Source organism: Tachyglossus aculeatus, chromosome 14, assembly GCF_015852505.1.
Source record: "Tachyglossus aculeatus isolate mTacAcu1 chromosome 14, mTacAcu1.pri, whole genome shotgun sequence".
NCBI classification, from domain to species: Eukaryota; Metazoa; Chordata; class Mammalia; order Monotremata; family Tachyglossidae; genus Tachyglossus; species Tachyglossus aculeatus.
This window is the reverse complement of record NC_052079.1, coordinates 20,525,567-20,546,950: the sequence shown is the minus strand read 5'-3', so window position 1 is coordinate 20,546,950 and position 21,384 is coordinate 20,525,567. Positions and strand designations below refer to the sequence as shown.

Sequence of the window (21,384 nt, the reverse complement as noted above, 5' to 3'; positions counted from 1 at the left end):
CGAACACCTTCAAGGGTTACCCATTCGTCTCTGACCACTGGATTTTAAGATGTCCCAATTGCTCTCTCCCTCTTACCTATTCTCTTTCTGCTATTCCACCCCTCCTTAGGCTAACCTTCTTTGCAAGCTCGCCTTCTCCCTGGGCTTCAACCCTCCTACTTCTAACTCCTGGCTCCCACTCTTCCTCTTGCCTCAGGTTCCACCCTACTCAAATATGCCAGATTAATCAATCAGTGGTATTTATAGAGCATTTCCTGAATGGAAAGCACTGCAGTAAGCACCTGGGAGAGTACAACACAATAGAGCTGGGAGACAAACCATAATTTTCCCCATCTTCAAAACCCTTCTGAAATCCCACCTCCTTCAGGAGCTTCTCCAAACCAATTTTTTCTGCTCTCTGGGGCATATTTTCCTTCAATCATCTCAACACTTTTGTGCCTGCAATTATTTTTGCACACATATACACACATATATACATGTATTTATACACACACACACATAGATAGGTATATGCTCTATTTGGTACTTCTTTCTTTATTTGTAATTTTACGTAAGCTCAAGACTGGAAACTCATCGTGGGCAGGGAATGACTGTTGGGTTGTACTCTCCCAAGTGCTTAGTACAGTGCTCTGCATACAGTAAATGCTCAATAAATATGATTGATTGATGCCTACGTCCCCCATCGGAACGAAAGCTCCTCAGGGACACGGACCCTGTTTTCCGCCTCTATTTAACCCTCCTAAGGGCTTAGTGTTCCTCAAACAGAAGGTGCTCATAAAATATCACTGACTGGATAAAAAATGAGGAAAAAGAAGAGTCAGCGTGACTTCTGGCCAACTATAAATCAGAGTGTGGAGCCAATAGGGCAGAGAGAAGCACAGCCCAAGGTAATGTGAAACAACGGGGCTGTTGAAAAACCACTGATCGCCGTGGACATATCAGCCTGGCGGGTGGCAGTCGGGAGAGGGGTTGCTCTCTTTGAGAAGAGATTTCACCAGCATCAGGGCATCAAGAGACGAGTTTGAAAACTGAGACAGTCCCTGGATGGGACAGACCCATTATCACAAGAATCTAGCCTCAATTGCAAACAGTACAGAAGGGTACGTTGTAAGTACTTGCGAGTGTCTTGTGGGCAAGGAACAGGTCCACGCACTTGTAAAATATCACTGATTGGGTAGACAGAAGAGTTAGGAAACGGAATTCCTCTTCCAAGTACTCAGTACAGTGAACTGCACACAGAAAGCGCTCAATAAATATCCCTGATTGATTGTGTCAGCTTTTTCAGACATATCTGCACCCATGGATAGGGGCGTATGGTCTGGAGTGCCACCTTGGGAAATGAAAGACAGTTATATTCATTCATTCAATTGTATTTATTGAGCGTTTACTGTGTGCAGTGCACTGTACTAAGAGCTTGGGAAATACAGTTTAGCCATAAAAAGAGACAATCCCTGCCCACACTGGGCTTACATCTTAGAAGGGGGAAGACAGACATAAAAGAAAGTAAAAGGGCATCAATATAAATACAATATAGATATATACACATCAAAAACCAGGCATCAATATAAACAGAATTATACATATGTACATAAGTGCTGTGGGGTGCCGGCGGTGGGGGGACCAAAGGGAGTGAGTCTAGGTGACGTGGGAGGGTGGGGGAGCTTAGAAAAAGGGGAGCTTAATCTGGGAAGGCATCTTGGAGGAGGTGAGCCTTCCGTAGAGCTTTGAAGCGGGGGGAAGAATGATTGGCAGATTTGAGGAGGGAAGGCGTTCCAGGCCAGAGGGAGGACGTGGGCCGGGGGTTGACGGCGGGACAGGCGAGAGGGAGGCACAGTGAGAAGATTGGCACCAGAGGAGAGGAGCGTGCGGGCGAGGGATGTAGAAAGAGAGAAGGGAGGTGAGCTAAGAGGGGACAAGGTGTTGGAGAGCTCTGAAGCCAACAGTGAGGAGTTTTTGTTCGATATACAGTCCTCGGCTCTAAAGATTTCAAATGTCACATGAAGTTACAAGCCAGGAGAGGTTAATTATGAGGATTCCTCCCCCCAGCTCCACAAGTGCTTAACAAATCCTCCACCCACACAAACACACCAAAAAAAAAAAAAAGCCCATTAAAATGTTCGTGAGGAGAAAGCTCACATTCACCATATATTTATCTGAACTTACCATGGTTTCAGATTAGAAACATGAAACACGTCTCACTCTCGGGGCCAAAACGCCCAGGCTACACTAGGAAGCAACAGAGCAATGAGTACGGAAGAAAACAGATTCACTGCATTGTTATCAAGGATCGGTTTCCCGGATATGTGCCTCACAGCATTTCCAGGATGGTTGACAACGAGGCCGGTATTTTCATCCAAACCTGGGGTGGAAAGTAAAGAAAGAGTCAGTTTCCAAGCCTTTCGGCGTGAAGCAATCTCCCAAAAGACAGCGAGGGCAGGCATTCTGTCAGAGACCAACTCCTCTCCCACCGATTGAAACTGTGTGATAACTGTAGTAAACGGTTAAGGGCTTACTATACTACGGACAGGGATTGTGTCTAATCTTCAATGGTGTAGTATTTCCCATTGCTCTGCACATAGTAATAAGTACTATTACTACTGTACTAAGTGCTGGGTTAGACACAAGAGAAGCAGGTCAGACCATTCGTTACTCATTTTTTCGATGCTTATAATACGGACAAGATGGGATACTGCCAACAAATTTACGAATGCTAAGGATGAGGAACGCAAAATAGCTACCGCTCCCGGAAACGCCAGCATAATGTCCGACCTTCTCCTCAAAAGGATCTGAGGAAAGAAGCGAACGGGGAGGAGAGGGAAGAGAAAAAAAATGCCCGCAGAGAAACCTGAACGCCAGTCAAATAAAAATAATTGATGGGGGGATAAACGGGCAAAAGGCATACTTTCCATCATCCGAAATCGAGTCTTTCGGTCCAGAATGTCCAGGGAAAGTTTACTTAATTAGAACTCAGCTCTTCTCACCCTCAACTTTCTAATCTCTTCTCGTAAGATCACGCTTAATGTAGCAGAAACACATAAGCAGCGTGGCTCAGTGGAAAGAGCCCGGGCTTTGGAGTCAGAGGTCATCGGTTCAAATCCCTGCTCTGCCAATTGTCAGCTGTGTGACTTCGGGCAAGTCATTTATTTATTTTACTTGTACCTATCTATTCTATTTATTTTATTTTGTTAGTATGTTCGGTTTGGTTCTCTGTCTCCCCCTTCTAGACTGTGAGCCCACTGTTGGGTACGGACTGTCTCTATATGTTGCCAGCTTGTACTTCCCAAGCACTTAGTACAGTGCTCTGCACACAGTAAGCGCTCAATAAATACGATTGATTGATTGATTGATTTAACTTCTCTGTACCTCAATTACCTCGTCTGTAAAATGGGGATTAAGACTGTGAGCCCCCCGTGGGACAACCTGATCACCTTGTAACCTCCCCAGCGCTTAGAACGGCGCTTTGCACATAGTCAGCACTTGATAAATGCCATCATTATTATTATTATAAGCAAGAAGTAGAAACTCTAGAGGAATCTCTGCATGGGCCTGAGGAGTTCCTGATGTCCCGGCACTGCATTTTTTCACCTTTCTTGAGCCGAAATCTCCTTGCAGGCAAGAATCCTATCATATACATCTATGTGTCTCAAGCGCCCAGCCCCATTCTGTCGATTCAGGAGGTGCTCCGATACAACCATCCACAGCACTCTTCCACCGACTTCCGCGATCTCCCGGAGCGCAACGTTGACGTTAGAATGAAAAGATGGCACCTATTTACCGGTGAATTGCATTGCCGCTCCTAAGTACGAGTCAAGGATTGACCCTAGTAATCCCGCCAGGCCACCAAATGCCACAAGTGGCCATTGGGGAGCTGAAATGTCCAAATCATCGACGAAAACCAGCTGGGTGAGAAAATAGGCCAGGCCCACAGATGTGCCGCCGAGAAGGCTTGCGACGATGCCCGTTAAGGTGATCCCGCCATTAGTGCCTGGAGGAAAAACGAGTTCTTTGAGAAAGGCACGTTCTTAAATGAAGATCACCCGGCCACTGTGAACCACGATGGTCTGATTAAAAATATAACTCCGACACCAGGGTGTTGCTCAGTCCTGGCCCCAGTTGACAGACACGTTCCCTGCCCACAAGGAACTTACAGTCTAGAGGGGGAGACAGACATTAAAGACGTAAAGTTACATATCCGTAATCTACTATAATGTCCGTCTCCCCCTGTAGATTGTAAACTCTTTGAAGATGTTGATGATCGTGCTATTTGTGAAGCACTTACTACGAGTCAAGCCCTAGACTAAACTCTGGGGTAGATACAAGATAATCAGATAATTAGGCTCCCAGCCCAAATAGGAGAGGGAACAGCTGCTGAAAATGTTGCCAACTTGTACATCCCAAGCGCTTAGTACAGTGCTCTGCACACAGTAAGCGCTCAATAAATACGATTGAATGAATGACTGAATCCCCATTTTGCAGATGAGGGAAATGAGGGACAGAGAGAAATGAAATGACTTGCCCAGGGTAACTCAGAAGGCAAGTGGCAGAGCTGGGATTAGAACTCAGGTCCTCTGACTCCCAACCCCACACTTTTTCCAGTAGCCCACGCTGCTCCTTGTGAACACGGAATGTGTCTACCAACTCTGTTAAACTGCACTCCACCAAGAGCTTAGTATAGTTCTCTGCACACAGTAAGCACTCAATAAATACGTTTGACTAAAAATGAAATGATGAGGGAAATGGGTTGTGTGTCTCCCTGCTGCCTTGTAATTAAAAATAATAATAATTAATAGCATTTGTTAAGCACTTACTGTGTGCCAGAATACTGTACTAAGTGCTGGGGCGGAGACCCGCAAATCAGGATGAACGTAGTCCCTGTCCCATATGGGGCTCACAGTCTCAATCCCCATTTTACAGTAGAGGTAACTGAGGCCCAGAGAAGTGAAGTGAGCCCGCTGTTGGGTAGGGACCGTCTCTATATGTTGCTAACTTGTACTTCCCAAGCGCTTAGTACAGTGCTCTGCACACAGTAAGCGCTCAATAAATACGATTGAATGAATGAATGAATAGCTCAGCCAGGGAAAAGAGTAGTGTAAAAAGACATGCACGTAAATGAGAAGCAGCATGGCCCAGTGGATAGAGCACAGGCCTGGGACTCAGAGGACTTGGGTTCTAATCTCTACCCTGCCACATGTCTGCTGTGTGACCTTGGGCAAGTCAATTAGCTTCCCTGGGCCTCATGTTCCTCATCTGTAAAATGGGGATTAAGCCTGTGAGCCCCATGCGGGACAGGGACTGTGTCCAACCTGATTAGAGAAGTAGCGTGGCTTAGGGGAAAGAGCACGGTCTTGGGAATCAGACGACATGGATTCTAATCCCAGCTCTGCCACTTGTCTACTGTGTGACCTTGGGCAAGTCACTTAACTTCTCTGTGCCTCAGTTACCTTATCTGTAAAACAGGGATTAAGAATGTGAGCCCCATGTGGAACAACCTGATTACCTTTTATCTACTCCAGTGCCTAGAGTAGTGCTGGCACCTACTAAGCGCTTAACAAATACCATTATTAACTTGTATCTATCCCGGCGCTTAGAAAAGTGCTTGGCATATAGTAAACACTTAGCAAATACCATTAAACAAAGAAAAAAAGTGCCGTGTGGCTGGGATGAACAGAACTCCTCATCCTCCCATCCAAATCTGTCCTTTCCTTGGCTTTTCCATGACCATCCCCACAAGTCCATAACCCTGGCATTATCCTCAATGAGAAGCGGCATGGCTTAGTGGAAAGAGCATGGGCTTGGGAGTCGCAGGACGTGGGTTCTAATCCTGCCTCCGCCACTTGTCTGCTGTGTGACCTTGGGCAAGTCCCTTAACTTCTCTGCACCTCAGTGACCTCATCTGTAAAATGGGGATTAAGACTGTGAGCCCCACGTGGGACAACCTGATTACCTTGTATCTACCCATGCACTTAGAACAGTGCTTGGCACATAATAATAATAATAATAATAATAATAATAATAATAATAATAATGGCATTTATTAAGTGCTTACTATGTGCAAAGCACTATTCTAAGCGCTGGGGAGGTTACAAGGTGATCAGGTTGTCCCACAGGGCGCAGTAAGTGAATCTGTAGATTCCACCGTTCATAGAGAAGATTGGCAATTGTTGGAAAATCATAGCAAATGTGAGTATTGGCAAAGGACTATATACGGCATATGGAGGGAAATATCAGACAGGAGGAGATCCAAAACATACCTCTCTGTTCAGAGGCCAAATTTAAGCGATAGAGTTGGCCAAGGGTATGCGATGTATATCAAGCAGATTTCAGTTACGGAGAAATAACCACAGAGGGCCGAGGTAGGAGAGAAGTCCGCGAAAGAGCAAACGGATTTCTACGGAAACGTGTACTCGCTTTGGCACGGCAAAAATCAATGTCATAAAATCATAACTAGAGACGACATTCTTTGGCTACAACTTGACCAATGGAATTAGAAGCAGCGTGGCCCAGTGGAAAGAACGCGGGCCTGGGACTAAGAGGACTTGAGTTCTAATCCCAGCTCTGCCACTTGTCTTGAGTGTGACCTTGGGCAAGTCATTTCGTTTCTCTGTACTTTAGTAACCTCACCCGTAAAGTGGGAATTGAGACGGTGAGCCCTATTTGGGACAAGGACTGTGTCCGGCCTGATTATCTTCCATCTACCCCAGTGCTTAGGCACAGTGTCTATAACATAGCAAGTGCTTAACAAATATTATAAAAAAACCCAGAGAGTGAAACCCAGTCTTTGGGGAGCGGGAAAGGCCACAGGATAAAGCCCCTACCACTTGGTCCCCACAAGTTGAGAAAAGAGAGTAAAAAGATTGGGCTAAAAGAAAGTCGGATGCCGGCCCGGGCTGAGCGCTATCAACCAAAGCACGGTTTTTTACCGAGTGCTTACTTGGTGCAGGGTTCTGTACTAAACACTCGGGAAAGTATAATACAGGTGAAAGAGATGACCCCTGCCCTCAAGGAACTTACATTCTAGCAGGAGATTCAGTCAATAAAGCAAGAGAGGAATCCCACAGGGTATAAAGATATGCATATAAGTGCTGCGTTGTTGAGTGCGGGGATTACCTCTAAGAGCATGGGAGAGAAAACAGAATCTATATGAGGGCTTGGCTAGCTAGTGTGGATGTCACTTTGTGCCCTGTTGGCATTTAAATATATCATATACTCATCTAATTGCATTACTGTTACTGGGAAACAGTAATCCTGAATTGACTCTCAAGGAATGATTTGCCAGGCCGCTTCTAAGACTTCTTTAGTTTTAGATTGCGGTGGCTCTGGGTTTGGAAAAATCCACCTGAGAAAGGGATCCTTCTGCTCCACATGAGAGCTACTACATGGTTAGGACAATATTTTATTCTTATGTAGAAGCTGAAGCCCTCTAGACTGTGAAGATTGTGAGCTCTTATGGGCAGGGATTGCGTCTACCAACTCTGCTATACTGTACTCTCCCAAAAGCTTAGAACAGTGTTCTGCACAAAGTAAGCATTCAATAAAGACCACTGACTGAGAGAAGTGACCGTTACAGAGTTTGGTTTAAATGAGCAATGCTTGGTTTAATGTTTTATGGTTTAAACAAGCACAGGGAGAAAGCAAATGTCAAGAACGGTTAAGAGCGACTGGCATTCTTCTTGCCAATCAAAGGATAAAGTCAAGCGCACGAGAAAGGTTGGCATGGCCTCCAGGAGCTGAAAGTGGGAACAAATGTCTAATGCCCACCTAATCTCCAATTCCAAAGCTGAAACATCAGTAAGGTACCTTATGACAAATCCTAAGTGAAATTTCCTTCCTTTTCCTTCATAGTTCTCAAATTCCCTAAATGGAAATCATATGTACTCAACTACCCTAAACGGACACCATATGTTCTCAACTACCCCTTTCAATTGTTACGTACATAACTGTAATTTATCTATATTAATGTCTGTCTCCCTCTCTAGGCTGTAAGCTCATTGTAGGCAGGGGATACGTCTATTATTATACAGTCCTCTCCCAAGCGCTCAGTACAATGCTTTGCACACTGTACACGCTCAATAAATATGCTTGAGTGAATGAATTCCCACAGAACACTGCATTTATCTCCAGATTCCAGTTTTTTTTTAAAACCAAATAACACATGGTAGTTACCATAATGTCTTCAAGCTTGACTGATGAAATTTTCTAATTTAGAGAAATAAGAACCATTCTGGAAAGTCACAAACAGAGAGAGAGTGTATGTAAATCAAGAGATTAGAAACACGAATAAAATCTCACCCACTGGAACTTTTTCCCATGTTGTGACCAGTCTTGGCTGGCTTTTACTCAGGACGGGACCGACTTCAGAAGCCCAGGTATCTCCAGCCGAGCAAGCCAATGCTCCCAAAAGGGACAAGCACATCCACGATGCAGTATACTGTTTGGTAAAATCGACTGGAATTTCACCGGGCCCATTTTCAATCATATACAGCAGGGCCAATTCCGTGGGCACCGCTCCATTACAGAAAACTTGAATCCAATTCCTCTGCCCACCTGAAAAAAAAATCACGAATATTTTTCACCTTCAGAGGGTGGGGGAAGGAAAAGCCCAGAAAACTGCAATTCATGGTGACAAATAAAGAAGCAGCGTGGCTCAGCGGAAAGAGCACGGGCTTTGGAGTCAGAGGTCATGGGTTCAAATCCTGGCTCCGCCAACTGTCAGCTGTGTGACTTTGGGCAAGTCACTTCACTGGGCCTCAGTTACCTCATCTGTAAAATGGGGATTAAGACTGTGAGCTCCCCGTGGGACAACCTGATCACCTTGTAACCTCCACAGTGCTTAGAACAGTGCTTTGCACATAGTAAGCGCTTAATAAATGCGATCATTATTATTACTATCATTATAAAGGTGTCTGAAACACACATCAGCACCCCCCAAATGCATTCTATGTTATGACATTTTCCACACCCAATCGCTTGAACTTCGACTTATGTAGCCTTCAAAATCCAAAATAAGCTCAAAAGTCATTCATTCATTCAATCGAATTTATTAAGCACTTACTGTGGGCAGAGCACTGTACTAAGCACTTGGGAAAGTGCAATACGACAATAAACAGTGGCATTCCCTGTGTAGATGGGGGGAGACAGACATCAATACAAATAAATAAAATGACAGATATATACCTGTGGGTATGCATACGTATACATATACGATGTGGGGCCGGGAGGGGAGAAGAACAGAGGAATTAAGTCGGGGTGATGCGGAAGGGACTGGGAGATGTGGAAAAATGGGGCTTAGTCTGGGAAGGCCTCTTGGAGGAGATGAGCCTTCAGTAAGGCTTTGAAGGTGGGGAGAGTCACTGTCTGTCAGAGGAGGGAGGGCATTCCAGGCCAGTGGCAGGATCAATCAATCAATCAATCGTATTTATTGAGCGCTTACTGTGTGCAGAGCACTGTACTAAGCACTTGGGAAGTATGAGCTGGCAACATATAGAGACAGTCCCTACCCAACAGTGGGCTCACAGTCTAGAAGGGGGAGACAGAGAACAAAACCAAACATACCAACAAAATAAAATAAATAGAATAGATAGGTACAAGTAAAATAAATTAATAGAGTAATAAATAAATAAATAGAGTAATAGGATGTAGGCCGGGGGTCAGCGGCGAGCCAGGTGAGATTGGGGCACAGTGAGAAGGTTGGCATTAGGGGAGCGAAGTGCTTGGGCTGGTTGTAGAAGGAGAGAAGCGAGGCGAGGTAGGAGGGGGCAAGGTGATGAAGGGCTTTAAAGCCACTCGTGAGGGGTTTCTGTTTGATACGGAGATGGATGGGCAACCACTGCGGATTTCTGAGGAGGGGGATGACACAATTTTGTAGAAAGATGATCCGGGCAGCAGGGTGAAGTATGGGCTGGAGTGGGGAGAGACAGGAGGTTGGGTGGTCAGCAAGGAGGCTGATGCAGTAATCTAGGTGGGGTAGGATGAGTGATTGTATTAACGTGGTAGCAGTTTGGGTGGAGAGGACGGATTTTAGCCATACTGTGGAGGTGGGACCAACAGGATTTGGTGACAGATTGAGTATGTGGCTGAATGACAGAGAGGAGTCAAAGATAATGCCAAAGCTACAGGCTTGTGAGACGGGAAGGATAAATGTAAGATTTAAAATCTACAAAATGACAAATTCTCTCCTTATCTGCCGTTTCAATAAACTAAGAAACTCTTGGTGTGTGTAGAAGTGAGAGAAGACGTTTCAAATAAATTTCACTGTGTCAGACGACCTAAACATGATAGGAGTTTACAAACCACCACCCAAAAACAAGACAGCGAAAGTTCCGATCTCACAGCTCCTGATGAGAGCATTTCTGCAGAAAGTTTACTCTATTGCCTGATGAAATATAGCTCACCTTCTTTATATTCTGAATCTATTAATTTCTTTGTTTTTCCTTTCCATTTAGTGAGTTTTGAGGAAGAGAGGAAAAACATCAGCAAAGAAGTGAAAAAACTGAGATTGGCAATGGTTAGGATGAATCCAACAACAAGTCCTGGAAGAAAGAAAATATAGACAAAAGTTAGCTGACAGAATTTATTACTTTTTAAGTGATCTATGAATATGTTCAAAACACTACCATTGTCCATATTTCCATTCATTCATTCATTCAACCATATTTATTGAGCGCTTACTGTGTGCAGAGCACTGTACTAAGCGCTTGAAAAGCTTCCAAAGTATCTACACCATTTTAAGCTAGTGCCTTTTTCATCATCAGTGGCATTTGAGCGCTTACTACGTGCAGAGCACTGTACAGAGCGGTTGGGCTTCACAATTAAGTTTTTAAACTATGATGGCTGGGTTATTTTTTTACAATATTTTGATGTTCTCTTGTCTATCTCAACACGGTTGCTTTTCGAAACAAACCCACTAATCCCTGATGAAATTTTTAAAATGAAAGAATTATTCTAAACTTTGGGTTGCTTCTTAATGGCGATACCAATGGGTTCAGATGCTCAACAAGAATCCACTGATCATGAGATCACAAATTTGTGGTTGGCGGAAACTGATTCAATTTTTCACTGTCAAGAGTTTTGCACTGCTCCCCAAGCATTGCTCTAAAACAGAATTACCACATCGCACAGTAAAAATTTAGCCATCTGACTCACTGAGACCCTGACTGAGATTAGATGATGACAGCCATGAAAAGAACAACTTAATATTTAGAGCCCAATTTTCCCAAATCTTGAAGTTCACCCTCAAGCCTTAGTTTCTTTGGGAAGAACATCAATTTTTCAAGACCACCGAAGATGGCAGTCCAGCAGTGGCGTTGATGTGTGTATACACTGTCACACTGCAACTCCAGTGCTCTGCACACTGTAAGCGCTCAATAAATACGACTAAATGAATAAACTCCAGTAGCCTGAAAAATTTACCAAGCATTAGCTGAAAGTTATCTTGGGCAGTAGGTGAACTGAGTTCTATGATTAGAGCTTCAAGCAGCAAAAATCAGTGATATCTCTTGAGCACGTACCGTTTGCAGAGCACTGTACTAAGCGCTTGGGAGAGAAGCAACATGGCCTAGTGAGGATGGGCCTACAAGTCAGAAAGACTTGGGTTCTCATCCCGGCTCTGCCGCCTGTCTGCCGTGTGACCTTAGGTAAGTCCCTTCACTGCGCCTCGGTTACCTCATCTAGAAAATGGGTGTTAAGACTGGGAGCCCCATGTGGGACAAGGACTGTGTCCAACTCAATTTGCTTTTATCCACCCTGGCACTTAGTACAGTGCCTGGCACATAGTAAGTGCTTAACAAATACCGCAATTATTATAATTATTATTCCAACACAACAGTTTTTAGACACAATCCCCGAAACTAAAAGCTTCAGCTCTTCTCACAAGATGAAAACACAGCAAAGGAGATCCGCCCACAATCAGGACCAGGAACACATTTTTGACTGGGTTTCGCAATGAACGCCTTGCCCAAACAGGATCAAGATTATACAATTTAACTAGTGTCAATGTTCTCATGAAATACCTTTCCGGCTTGACTTAGTGGCTGAGTACATTTCCAGAGCTCTCTCATCCAGTAACAGATTAAACATTCAAAAGGTGAACCATTCGGGGAAAAGTTGAGAGTAACTCACGAATAAATCTAGAGTCACAGTTCTTTCACTTTGGTTGTTCTTCTAATTCCTTTTCCCCTGCTCTTCGTTCCCCAGTACTGCTTCCGGAGGGAAAACTTTTCATTTTCCTATATGCGGTCAGTCTAGTTGCCTTAAAATAAGTCATTAACGGAGAGTTTATTGCTGCATTTCAAAAGTCGCCCTCCGATAAGAGGTCTCCTCTCTAATGTCTTTAATTCAGTCGATCAGTGGTATTTATTGAGTGCTGAGTGTCGAGGACTGTACTAAGCACTTGGGAAACATGTTGGAAAACACATTCCTTTCCTGAGATTATTAAATGCTTTAAAGCCAACAGTCAGGAGTATCTGACTTGATGCAGAAGGGGATGGGTAGCCATTGGAGGTTCTTGAAGATTGGGAGACACGGACTGAACGTTTTTCTTGATAAATGACCCATGCAGCACAGGGAAGTATGGACTGGAATGGGAAGAGACAAGAAGGTCAGTGGGGAGACAGATGCAGTAATCTAGGAGGGATAGGATAAATGCTTGGATGAGCCTGGTAGCATTTTGGATGGAGAGGAAAGGGCAGATTGTCATTCATCGTATTCAATCGTATTTATTGAGCGCTTACTGTGTGCAGAGCACTGTATTGAGCGCTTGGAAAGTACAATTCAGCAATAGAGACAATCCCTACAGTCTAGAAGAGGGGAGACAGACATCAAAACAAGTAAACAGGCATCAATAGCATCAGTATAAATAAACAGAATTATAGATAGATACACATCAAAACAAGTAAACAGGCATTAGTGTACATAAACAGAATTATAGATACGTACATGTTTAGCAATGTTGTGAAGACAGAACTGACAGGATTTGGTGACAGCCTGATTATGTGGGTGGAAGGAGAGGACGACAGCAAGGTTGTGGGCTTGTATGATAGGGAGGATAGTGGTGCTGTTTACAGTGATTCATTCATTCAATTGTATTTATTGAGCGTTTACTGTGTGCAGAGCACTGTGGTAAGTGCTTGGGAAGTACAAGTTGGCAACATACAGAGACGGTCCCTACCCAACAACAGGCTCTAGAAGGGGGAGACAGACAACAACACAAAACACGTGGACAGGTGTCAAGTCATCAAAACAAACAGAATTAAAGCTAAATACACATCAGTGATGGGAAAGATGGGAGAGGACGGGGTCCAGATGGGAAGATAAGGAATTCAGTTTTGGACACGTTTAATTTGAGGTGTCAGGACACAAGCATTCCTGTTTTGAAGGCTGGAGGAAATGCAAGATTGCAGGGAAGGAGAGAGCTCAGGGCTGGACATGTGCATCTGGGAATCGTCTGCAGAGAGGTGGTAATTGAAGCCACGGGAGAGAGTGAGTTCTCCAAGGGAGTGGGTGTAGATGGAGAACAGAAGGGGTGCAGGACTGAGCCCGGAAGGGCCCCTCATCAGAAGGAGGGAATGGAAGTTGATTTTGTATCGGCCCCAGTGTTTCTTAACAGCAAACAGGTCAATTTGCAAACCTACTTCTAAACCCTCACAATCGAATATCCAACTTTCCTGTTTCTTCCTCATGATGGTCTAAAGTCAGTATTCACTGCTAAACTGAAAACTCGTCTAAGGACGGAAGCCATACCTGCTGTTACCAGTTATCACAAACTGCTGGATTTTACAATCAGAAACAATCACACAGAGCAGGAAATCAATCAATCAATCAATCGTATTTACTGAGCACTTACTGTGTGCAGAGCACTGTACTAAGTGCTTGGGAAGTACAAGTTGGCAACATATAGAGACAGTCCCTACCCAACAGTGGGCTCACAGTCTAAAAGGGGGAGACAGAGAACGAAACCAAACATACTAATAAAATAAACAGAATAGATATGTACAAGATAAATAAATAGAGTAATAAATATATACAAACACATATACATATATACAGGTATGTATATGTATGAAAATGATGGAAAATTATGGAAAATGATGGTACACTGTTAATACCTGAGACCGGACAATGTAATAGATGCTAATGGCTATTTTTTAGGATTATGTTTAAAACTGTGCCTTTAACACAGTTCTGGGGAGTCACGGATTGGATGGGAAAACGGGGAGGAAGAAAATAGGTTCGGGAGATTGAAGAAAGACCGAATAAACCCAACCATCTCTATGCAGATGGATTCCCAAAATCTCCTTCCCAATCAACGAATGGTATTAATTGAGCACTTACTGTGTGCAGAGCTTTGTCCTAGGCGCTTGGGAGGCTACGATATAACAAACTGGTAGACATGTCCCCTGCCCACAATGAGCTTACAGTCTAGGGGAACGCCATGATCCCGAGAAAAGCAAAGCCCATGGGTTTCTGAGAAAATCTGTGGCTAATTTGGAGTCAAGGAGCCCCAGCAGTTAGAAGTGATCACATTTCAGCTTTAATCCCCATGCCCCTCCTTCTCCACAGACAGCTACATAAAGAGCAAGGGAATCTTGGACAAAAATAGATGCTCAGTCCTAGTTTAGATAGTTAGGTCCATGATGGGTTTCTAGAAGCAAGAGGGGCTTTCACTAAGCATGAAATGGACATAAGGAGGGCAATTCTAGAACTGCTTCACCAAGGGTCTTTTGGTGGCTGTTACTGGAGGGAGAAACCTGCGTTGGACAACCACCGATTTGACCCAAGATGGCACTTTCTTCTGTTCTTCCCTTCCCTCCCTGGCAGCAGAAAAGCTATTACCTTTGTTTGATGATGATGGTGTTTGTTAAGCGCTTACTATGTGCCAAGCACAGCTCTAGTTTGAAAGGGGGCTCCTAGAGAATAATCTATCCACAGCAGCCCAAAAGCAAAATGATTTGATTGCAAGCCTGGTTCCGGCACAGAAATTCCTCGACTTATTTCATAACAGTGCTGAAGGTTACGACATTGACCAACTGTAAATAAGTTTATCATTTTCTAATTGCAAACATCACACGCTTTGTCCAAGCTATATGCAATCCCAAGGCACCTATTCTACATTTATTCTCCACATCTGCATTGGCTTTAGGAAAAAGATGAGTTCAAAATGTAAACTGCAGAAATGAAATACTATTTTGCCCTCCTTAAACATTGTAACAGTTTAATTCCAATAGATAAATACCTCCCAAAGCTCCACTGTGATCTAAACTCTTCTTCTTAAAGCCATTTGAGACAATCAAAACTGGAACCACCACCGAAAATAACCAACGCCAGGGAGAAATGGGACGTAAATTACCTGAAAAATGTAAGAAAAAGGTTTTTCCAGGATTATACACATAAAGTTAAAGATATAAATGCTATCGGTATTAAAAACTGTTAATGGAAGCTTTACTAATGAGGAAGCATGAAAAATATATTTGCAGAAAACGTTTTACCATTCACTGTTTTCTTTCAGAGTTACTTAAATATACTCCTTAGTTTATGAATTCGTTAAGACTGAATATAATAAACACCATCTGTTAACTGTTTTAATGACAGGACAGTAAGTCAGAATTTAAAAGAATGTTCTTTCTTTAAACGGCTCAAAAAACAAGCAGCACAATAACAACCTCTCCCCAAATCAAACCAAAACCACCCACCCTTCTAAAATTCGGATGAAAAAAAAATCTTTTTAGGAAGAACCTGGAAGGTTGATGACAAATTGCACATAGCTGTTGATAATCAAAGACGTTACTGCAATGACACTTGCAAAACTAATTGCTACTTTGTAATTACAATAATAACAATAATAATTATGACATTCGTTAAGCGCTTACTGTGTGCCAAGCACTGTTCTAAGAGCCGGGGTAGACACGGTAATCAGATTGTCCCACGTGGGGCTCACAGTCTTAATCCCCATTTTCCGGATGAGGTAACTGAGGCACAGAGAAGTGAAGTGGCTTACCCAAGGTCACACAGCAGACAAGCGGCGGAGCGTTAGGGAGAGCTGATCAATTAACATCAGGTTACCACAAAGAGACACTGGTATTTTTGCAGGGTCTAAAACCATCACTGAATAATAATAATAATGAATAATTATGGTGTTTGTTAAGCACTTACTATGTGTCAAGCACTGTTCTAAGCGAAGTCACCGGAAGCAAACACTTTTAGGCAGGAAGTGTGTCTACTGCCTTTGTTGTACTTCATTATTATTTATTAATCGTATTTATTGAGCTCTCACTGTGTGCAAAGCACTGTACTAAACACTTGGGAGAGGACAATATAACATCACACACGTTCACTCGATTATATTTACTGAGCTCTTACTGTGTGCAGAGCACTGTACTAAGCACTTGGGAGAGGACAATATAACATCACACACGTTCACTTGATCGTATTTACTGAGCCCTTACTGTGTGCAGAGCACTGTACTAAGCGCTTGGAAAGTGCAATACAGCAATAAAGAGAGACAATCCCTGCCCACAACGGGCTGGCAGTCTAGAGGGGCAGCGTGGCTTAGCGGAAAGAGCCCGGCGTTAGGAGTCGGAGGTCGTGGGTTCTAATCCCGCCTCCGCCGCTTATCAGCTGTGTCACTTTGGGCAGGTCGCTTACCTTCTCTGTGCCTCAGTTACCTCATCTAAAAAATAGGGATGAAGACTGTGAGCCCCACGTGGGACAACCTCATTACCTTGTATCTACCCCGGTGCTCAGAACAGTGCTTCGCACATAGTAAGTGCTTTACAAATACCACCATTATTATTATGGCGGGGGGCGGGAGGGGAAGACAGACATCAAGACAAGTAAACAGTCATCAATGTAAACAGAATTATAGAAGTATAAATATATACGTAAGTGCTCTCTCCCAAGCGGTTAGAACAGTGTTTGGCACGTAGTAAGCGCTTAACAAATACCATCATCATTATTATGGGGGGGAGACAGACAGACATCAAGACAAGCAAACAGGCATCGATGTAAATAGAATTATAGAATAATAATAATGATGGTATTTAAGCGCTTACTATGTGCCAGCACTGTTCTAAGCGCTGACGTATAAACATACGCATAAGTGCTCTCTCCCAAGCGCTCAGAACAGTGTTTGGTACATAGTAAGCGCTTAACAAATACCATCATTATTAATATGGTGGGGGGGGAGAGATAGACATCAAGACAAGCAGACAGCAATGTAAATAGAATTACAGAATAATAATAATGATGGTATTTGTTAAGTGCTCACTATGTGCCAAGCACTGTTCTAAGCGCTGATGTATAAACATATACACAAGTGCTTTCTCCCAAGCGCTTGGAACAGTGCTCGGCACATAGTAAGCGCTTAATAAATACCATTATTATTAGAAGTTTTGTTTTGTCATCTGCTTCTCCCTTCTAGCCTGTGAGCCCGTTGTTGGGTAGGGACCGTCGCTTAGACATTGCCGACTTGTACCTCCCAAGCGCTTAGTCCAGTGCTCTGCACACAGTAAGAGCTCAATATATACTATGGAATGAACGATTGGTATTTGTTAAGCGCTCACTATGCGCCAAAAACTGTTCTAAGCACTGACGTATAAACATAGACACAAGTGTTTTCTTCCAAGCGCTTGGAACATTGCTCAGCACATAGTAAGCGTTTAACAAATACCATTATTCTTAGTAGTTTTGTTTTCAATCGTATTTATTGAGCGCTTACTGTGTGCAGAGCACTGTACTAAGTGCTTGGGAAGTACAAGTTGGCAACATATTGTTTTGCTGCCTAGACTGTGAGCCCGCTGTTGGGTAGGGACCCTCTCTACATGTTGCCGACTCGTACTTCCCAAGCGCTTAGTACAGTGCTCTGCACACAGTAAGCGCTCAATAAATACGATTGAATGAATGGTACCTGTTAAGCGCTCACTATGTGCCAAGCACTGTTCTAAGCGCTGACGTATAAACATAGACACAAGTGTTTTCTCCCAAGCGCTTGGAACCTTGCTCAGCACATAGCGTTTAACAAATACCATTATTATTAGTAGTTTTGTTTTCAATCAATCGTATTTATTGAGCGCTTACTGTGTGCAGAGCACTGTACTAAGTGCTTGGGAAGTACAAGTTGGCAACATATTGTTTTGCTGCCTAGACTGTGAGCCCGCTGTTGGGTAGGGACCCTCTCTATATGTTGCCGACTCGTACTTCCCAAGCGCTTAGTACAGTGCTCTGCACACAGTAAGCGCTCAATATATACGATTGAATGAACGGCATTTGTTAAGCGCTATGTGCCAAGCACTGTTCTAAGCGCCGACATATAAACATAGACACAAGTGCTTTCTCTCAAGCACTTGGAGCATTGCTCGGCACATAGTAAGCGCTTAATAAATGCATTATTAGTAGTATTAGTAGTATCACAGTGCTCTGCACACACAGTAAACGCTTAATAAATGCTATTATTATTAGTAGTAGTAGTAGTAGCATCACAGTGCTCTGCACACACAGTAAACGCTTAATAAATGCCATTATTATTAGTAGTAGTAGTAGTATCACAGTGCTCAGCACACACAATAAGCGCTCAACAAGTGATCCGGGGCTCACTTACCATAGTAGGTACTGGCGGTCATAGAGATGATCCAGAAGGATAAAGAAATGCAAATGATGACGCTCAAAACGACTATGTTGGTCATCATCTTGAAATAGTCCTTGCAGATGTTGTCGGGCAGGAGGGAGGTCATGGGCCGGCCCGGCTCCCAGCCCCCTATGGGGGGGAAAGAAATAATAATAATAATAATAATAATAATCATCATCATCATGGCATTTATTAAGTGCTTACTATGTGCAAAGCACTGTTCTAAACTCTGGGGAGGTTACAAGGTGATCAGGTTGTCCCACGGGGAGCTCACAGTCTTCATCCCCGTTTTCCAGATGAGGGAAGTGAGGCCCAGAGAATAATAATAATAATGGTATTTATCAAGCGCTTACTATGTGCAAAGCACTGTTCTAAGCGCTGGGGCGGCTACAAGGTGATCAGGTTGTGCCACTTGGGGGGAGGGGGTCACGGTCTTCATCCCCATTTTCCAGATGAGGTCACTGAGGCCCACAGAATAATACTAATAATGATGGCACTTATCGAGCGCTTACTATGTGCAAAGCACCGTTCTAAGCGCTGGGGAGGTTACAAGGTGATCAGGTTGTCCCACGGGGAGCTCACAGTCTTCATCCTCATTTTTCAGATGAGGGAACTGAGGCCCAGAGAATAATAATAATAATGGCATTTATCAAGCGCTTACTATGTGCAAAGCACTGTTCTAAGCGCTGGGGCAGTTACAAGGTGATCAGGTTGTGCCACTTGTGGGGGGGTCACGGTCTTCATCCCCATTTTCCAGATGAGGTCACTGAGGCCCACAGAATAATAATAATAATAATAATAATAATAATAATGGCACTTATCAAGCGCTTACTATGTGCAAAGCACTGTTCTAAGCGCTGGGGAGGTTACCAAGTGATCAGGTTGTCCCACGGGGGGCTCACAGTCTTCATCCCCATTTTATAGATGAGGGAACTGAGGCCCACAGAGAATAATAATAATGGCATTTATCACTGTTCTAAGCGCCGGGGAGGTTACAAGGTGATCAGGTCGTCCCACGGGGGGCTCACAGTCTTCATCCCCATTTTACAGATGAGGGAACTGAGGCCCACAGAGAATAATAATAACGGCATTTATCACTGTTCTAAGCGCCGGGGAGGTTACAAGGTGATCAGGTCGTCCCACGGGGGGCTCACAGTCTTCATCCCCATTTTACAGATGTGGTAACTGAGGCCCACAGAGAATAATAATAACGGCATTTATCACTGTTCTAAGCGCCGGGGAGGTTACAAGGTGATCAGGTTGTCCCACGGGGGGCTCCCAGTCTTCATCCCCATTTTACAGATGAGGGAACTGAGGCCCACAGAGAAGAATAATAACGGCATTTATCACTGTTCTAAGCGCCGGGGAGGTTACAAGGTGATCAGGTTGTCCCACGGGGGGGCTCCCAGTCTTCATCCCCATTTTACAGATGAGGGAACTGAGGCCCACAGAATAATAATAATGGCATTTATCAAGTGCTTATAATGTGTAAAGCACTGTTCTAAGCGCTGGGGAGGTTACAAGGTGATGAGGTTGTCCCACGGGGGGCTGACAGTCTTCACCCCCATTTTACAGATGAGGGAACTGAGGCCCAGAGAATAATAATAATGGCATTTATCAAGCGCTTACTAAGTGCAAAGCACCTTTCTAAGCGCTGGGGAGGTTACAAGGCGATGGGGTTGTCCCACGGGGGGCTCACAGTCTTCACCCCCATTTTTGCAGATGAGGAAACTGAGGCCCAGAGCAGTGAAGTGCCTTGCCCACGGTCACCCAAGGGTGACCCTTGGCGGAGCCGGGATTAGAACCCATGACCTCGGACCGCAGGGCCCGGGCTGTTTGCACCGAGCCCCGCTGCTTCTCGTGGACGAGGCCTGAGGGAGCGGGGAGCGGGGGCAATCAAACAATCAATCAATCCTATTTACTGAGCGCTTACTGCGTGCAGAGCAGTGGACTAAGCGCTTGGGACTCAATCAATCGTATTTATTGAGCGCTTCCTGTGTGCAGAGCACTGTACTAACTGCTTGGGAAGTACACATAGAGACAGTCCCTACCCAACAGTGGGCTCACAGTCTAAGAGGGGGAGACAGAGAACAAAACCAAACATAATAACAAAATAAAATAAACAGAATAGATATGTACAAGTAAAATAAATAGAGTAATAAATATGTACAAGCATCTATGCAGGTGCTGTGGGGAAGGGAAGGAGGTGGGATGGGGGGGATGGAGGGGAAGGGGCCGAGGGCCCAGCTCCATGTTGGCCGGAGGGGCCTCGGAGCCTGTCGGGAGGATGGGCAACTGACCGGGGCCGAGGACACCTACTGCTGCGGGGCGGCGGCGGGGGATCCCAAGCCGCCGGACTCGGGGGACCGGGACCGGGACCGGGACCGGGACCGGGACCGGGACCGGGACGAGGACGCCGGGCCCAGCTCTGCTCAAGGGGAAGGAGAAGGAGGACGAGCAGCCGCCGCCTCACTGGAAGGCCCTGCAGTGCTGAGGCGAGGCCCTGCAGTGCTGAGGCGAGGCCCTGCAGCGCTGAGGCGACGCACTGCAGGGGGGGCGGGGGGGGGGGCCGCCGCGCCTCACTGGAAAGCCCCGCCACGCGCGGGGGAGACGCCCTCCCATTGGTCCGACACGGGCGGGGAGGCGGGGCCTCCGCCGCCTCTGGCCCCGCCCTGCCTCGCGCAGGGGAGACGCCTTCCTATTGGTCCGAGACGGGCGGGGAGGCGGGGCAGCCGTCTCCGTCTGGCCCCGCCCTGCCTCGCGCAGGG

The 21,384-nt window shown here is 44.9% G+C and overlaps 1 protein-coding gene across 6 annotated transcripts in view; it reads right to left on the bottom strand.

The window, feature by feature from the left end:
• Positions 1 to 20,990, bottom strand: part of TMEM19 (transmembrane protein 19) — a 35,258-nt gene extending 14,268 nt beyond the window's left edge. For 4 of the 6 annotated variants that reach the window (XM_038756152.1, XM_038756150.1, XM_038756149.1 and 1 more), the window contains exons 1-7: positions 20,917 to 20,983; positions 18,590 to 18,745; positions 15,230 to 15,343; positions 10,392 to 10,529; positions 8,290 to 8,544; positions 3,776 to 3,985; positions 2,164 to 2,359 (exon numbers count right to left, since the gene is read on the bottom strand). In XM_038756152.1, the coding sequence (XP_038612080.1) occupies positions 2,196 to 2,359; positions 3,776 to 3,985; positions 8,290 to 8,544; positions 10,392 to 10,529; positions 15,230 to 15,343; positions 18,590 to 18,722 (1,014 nt within the window). In that variant the 5' untranslated portion in view covers positions 18,723 to 18,745; positions 20,917 to 20,983 and the 3' untranslated portion in view covers positions 2,164 to 2,195. Of the gene's footprint in view, positions 1 to 1,893; positions 2,360 to 3,767; positions 3,986 to 8,289; positions 8,545 to 10,391; positions 10,530 to 15,229; positions 15,344 to 18,589; positions 18,746 to 20,916 lie in introns of those variants that run through there. The other 2 variants (XM_038756148.1, XM_038756153.1) reach the window with 2 other exon arrangements.
• Between the last annotated feature and the right edge of the window lie 394 nt (positions 20,991 to 21,384).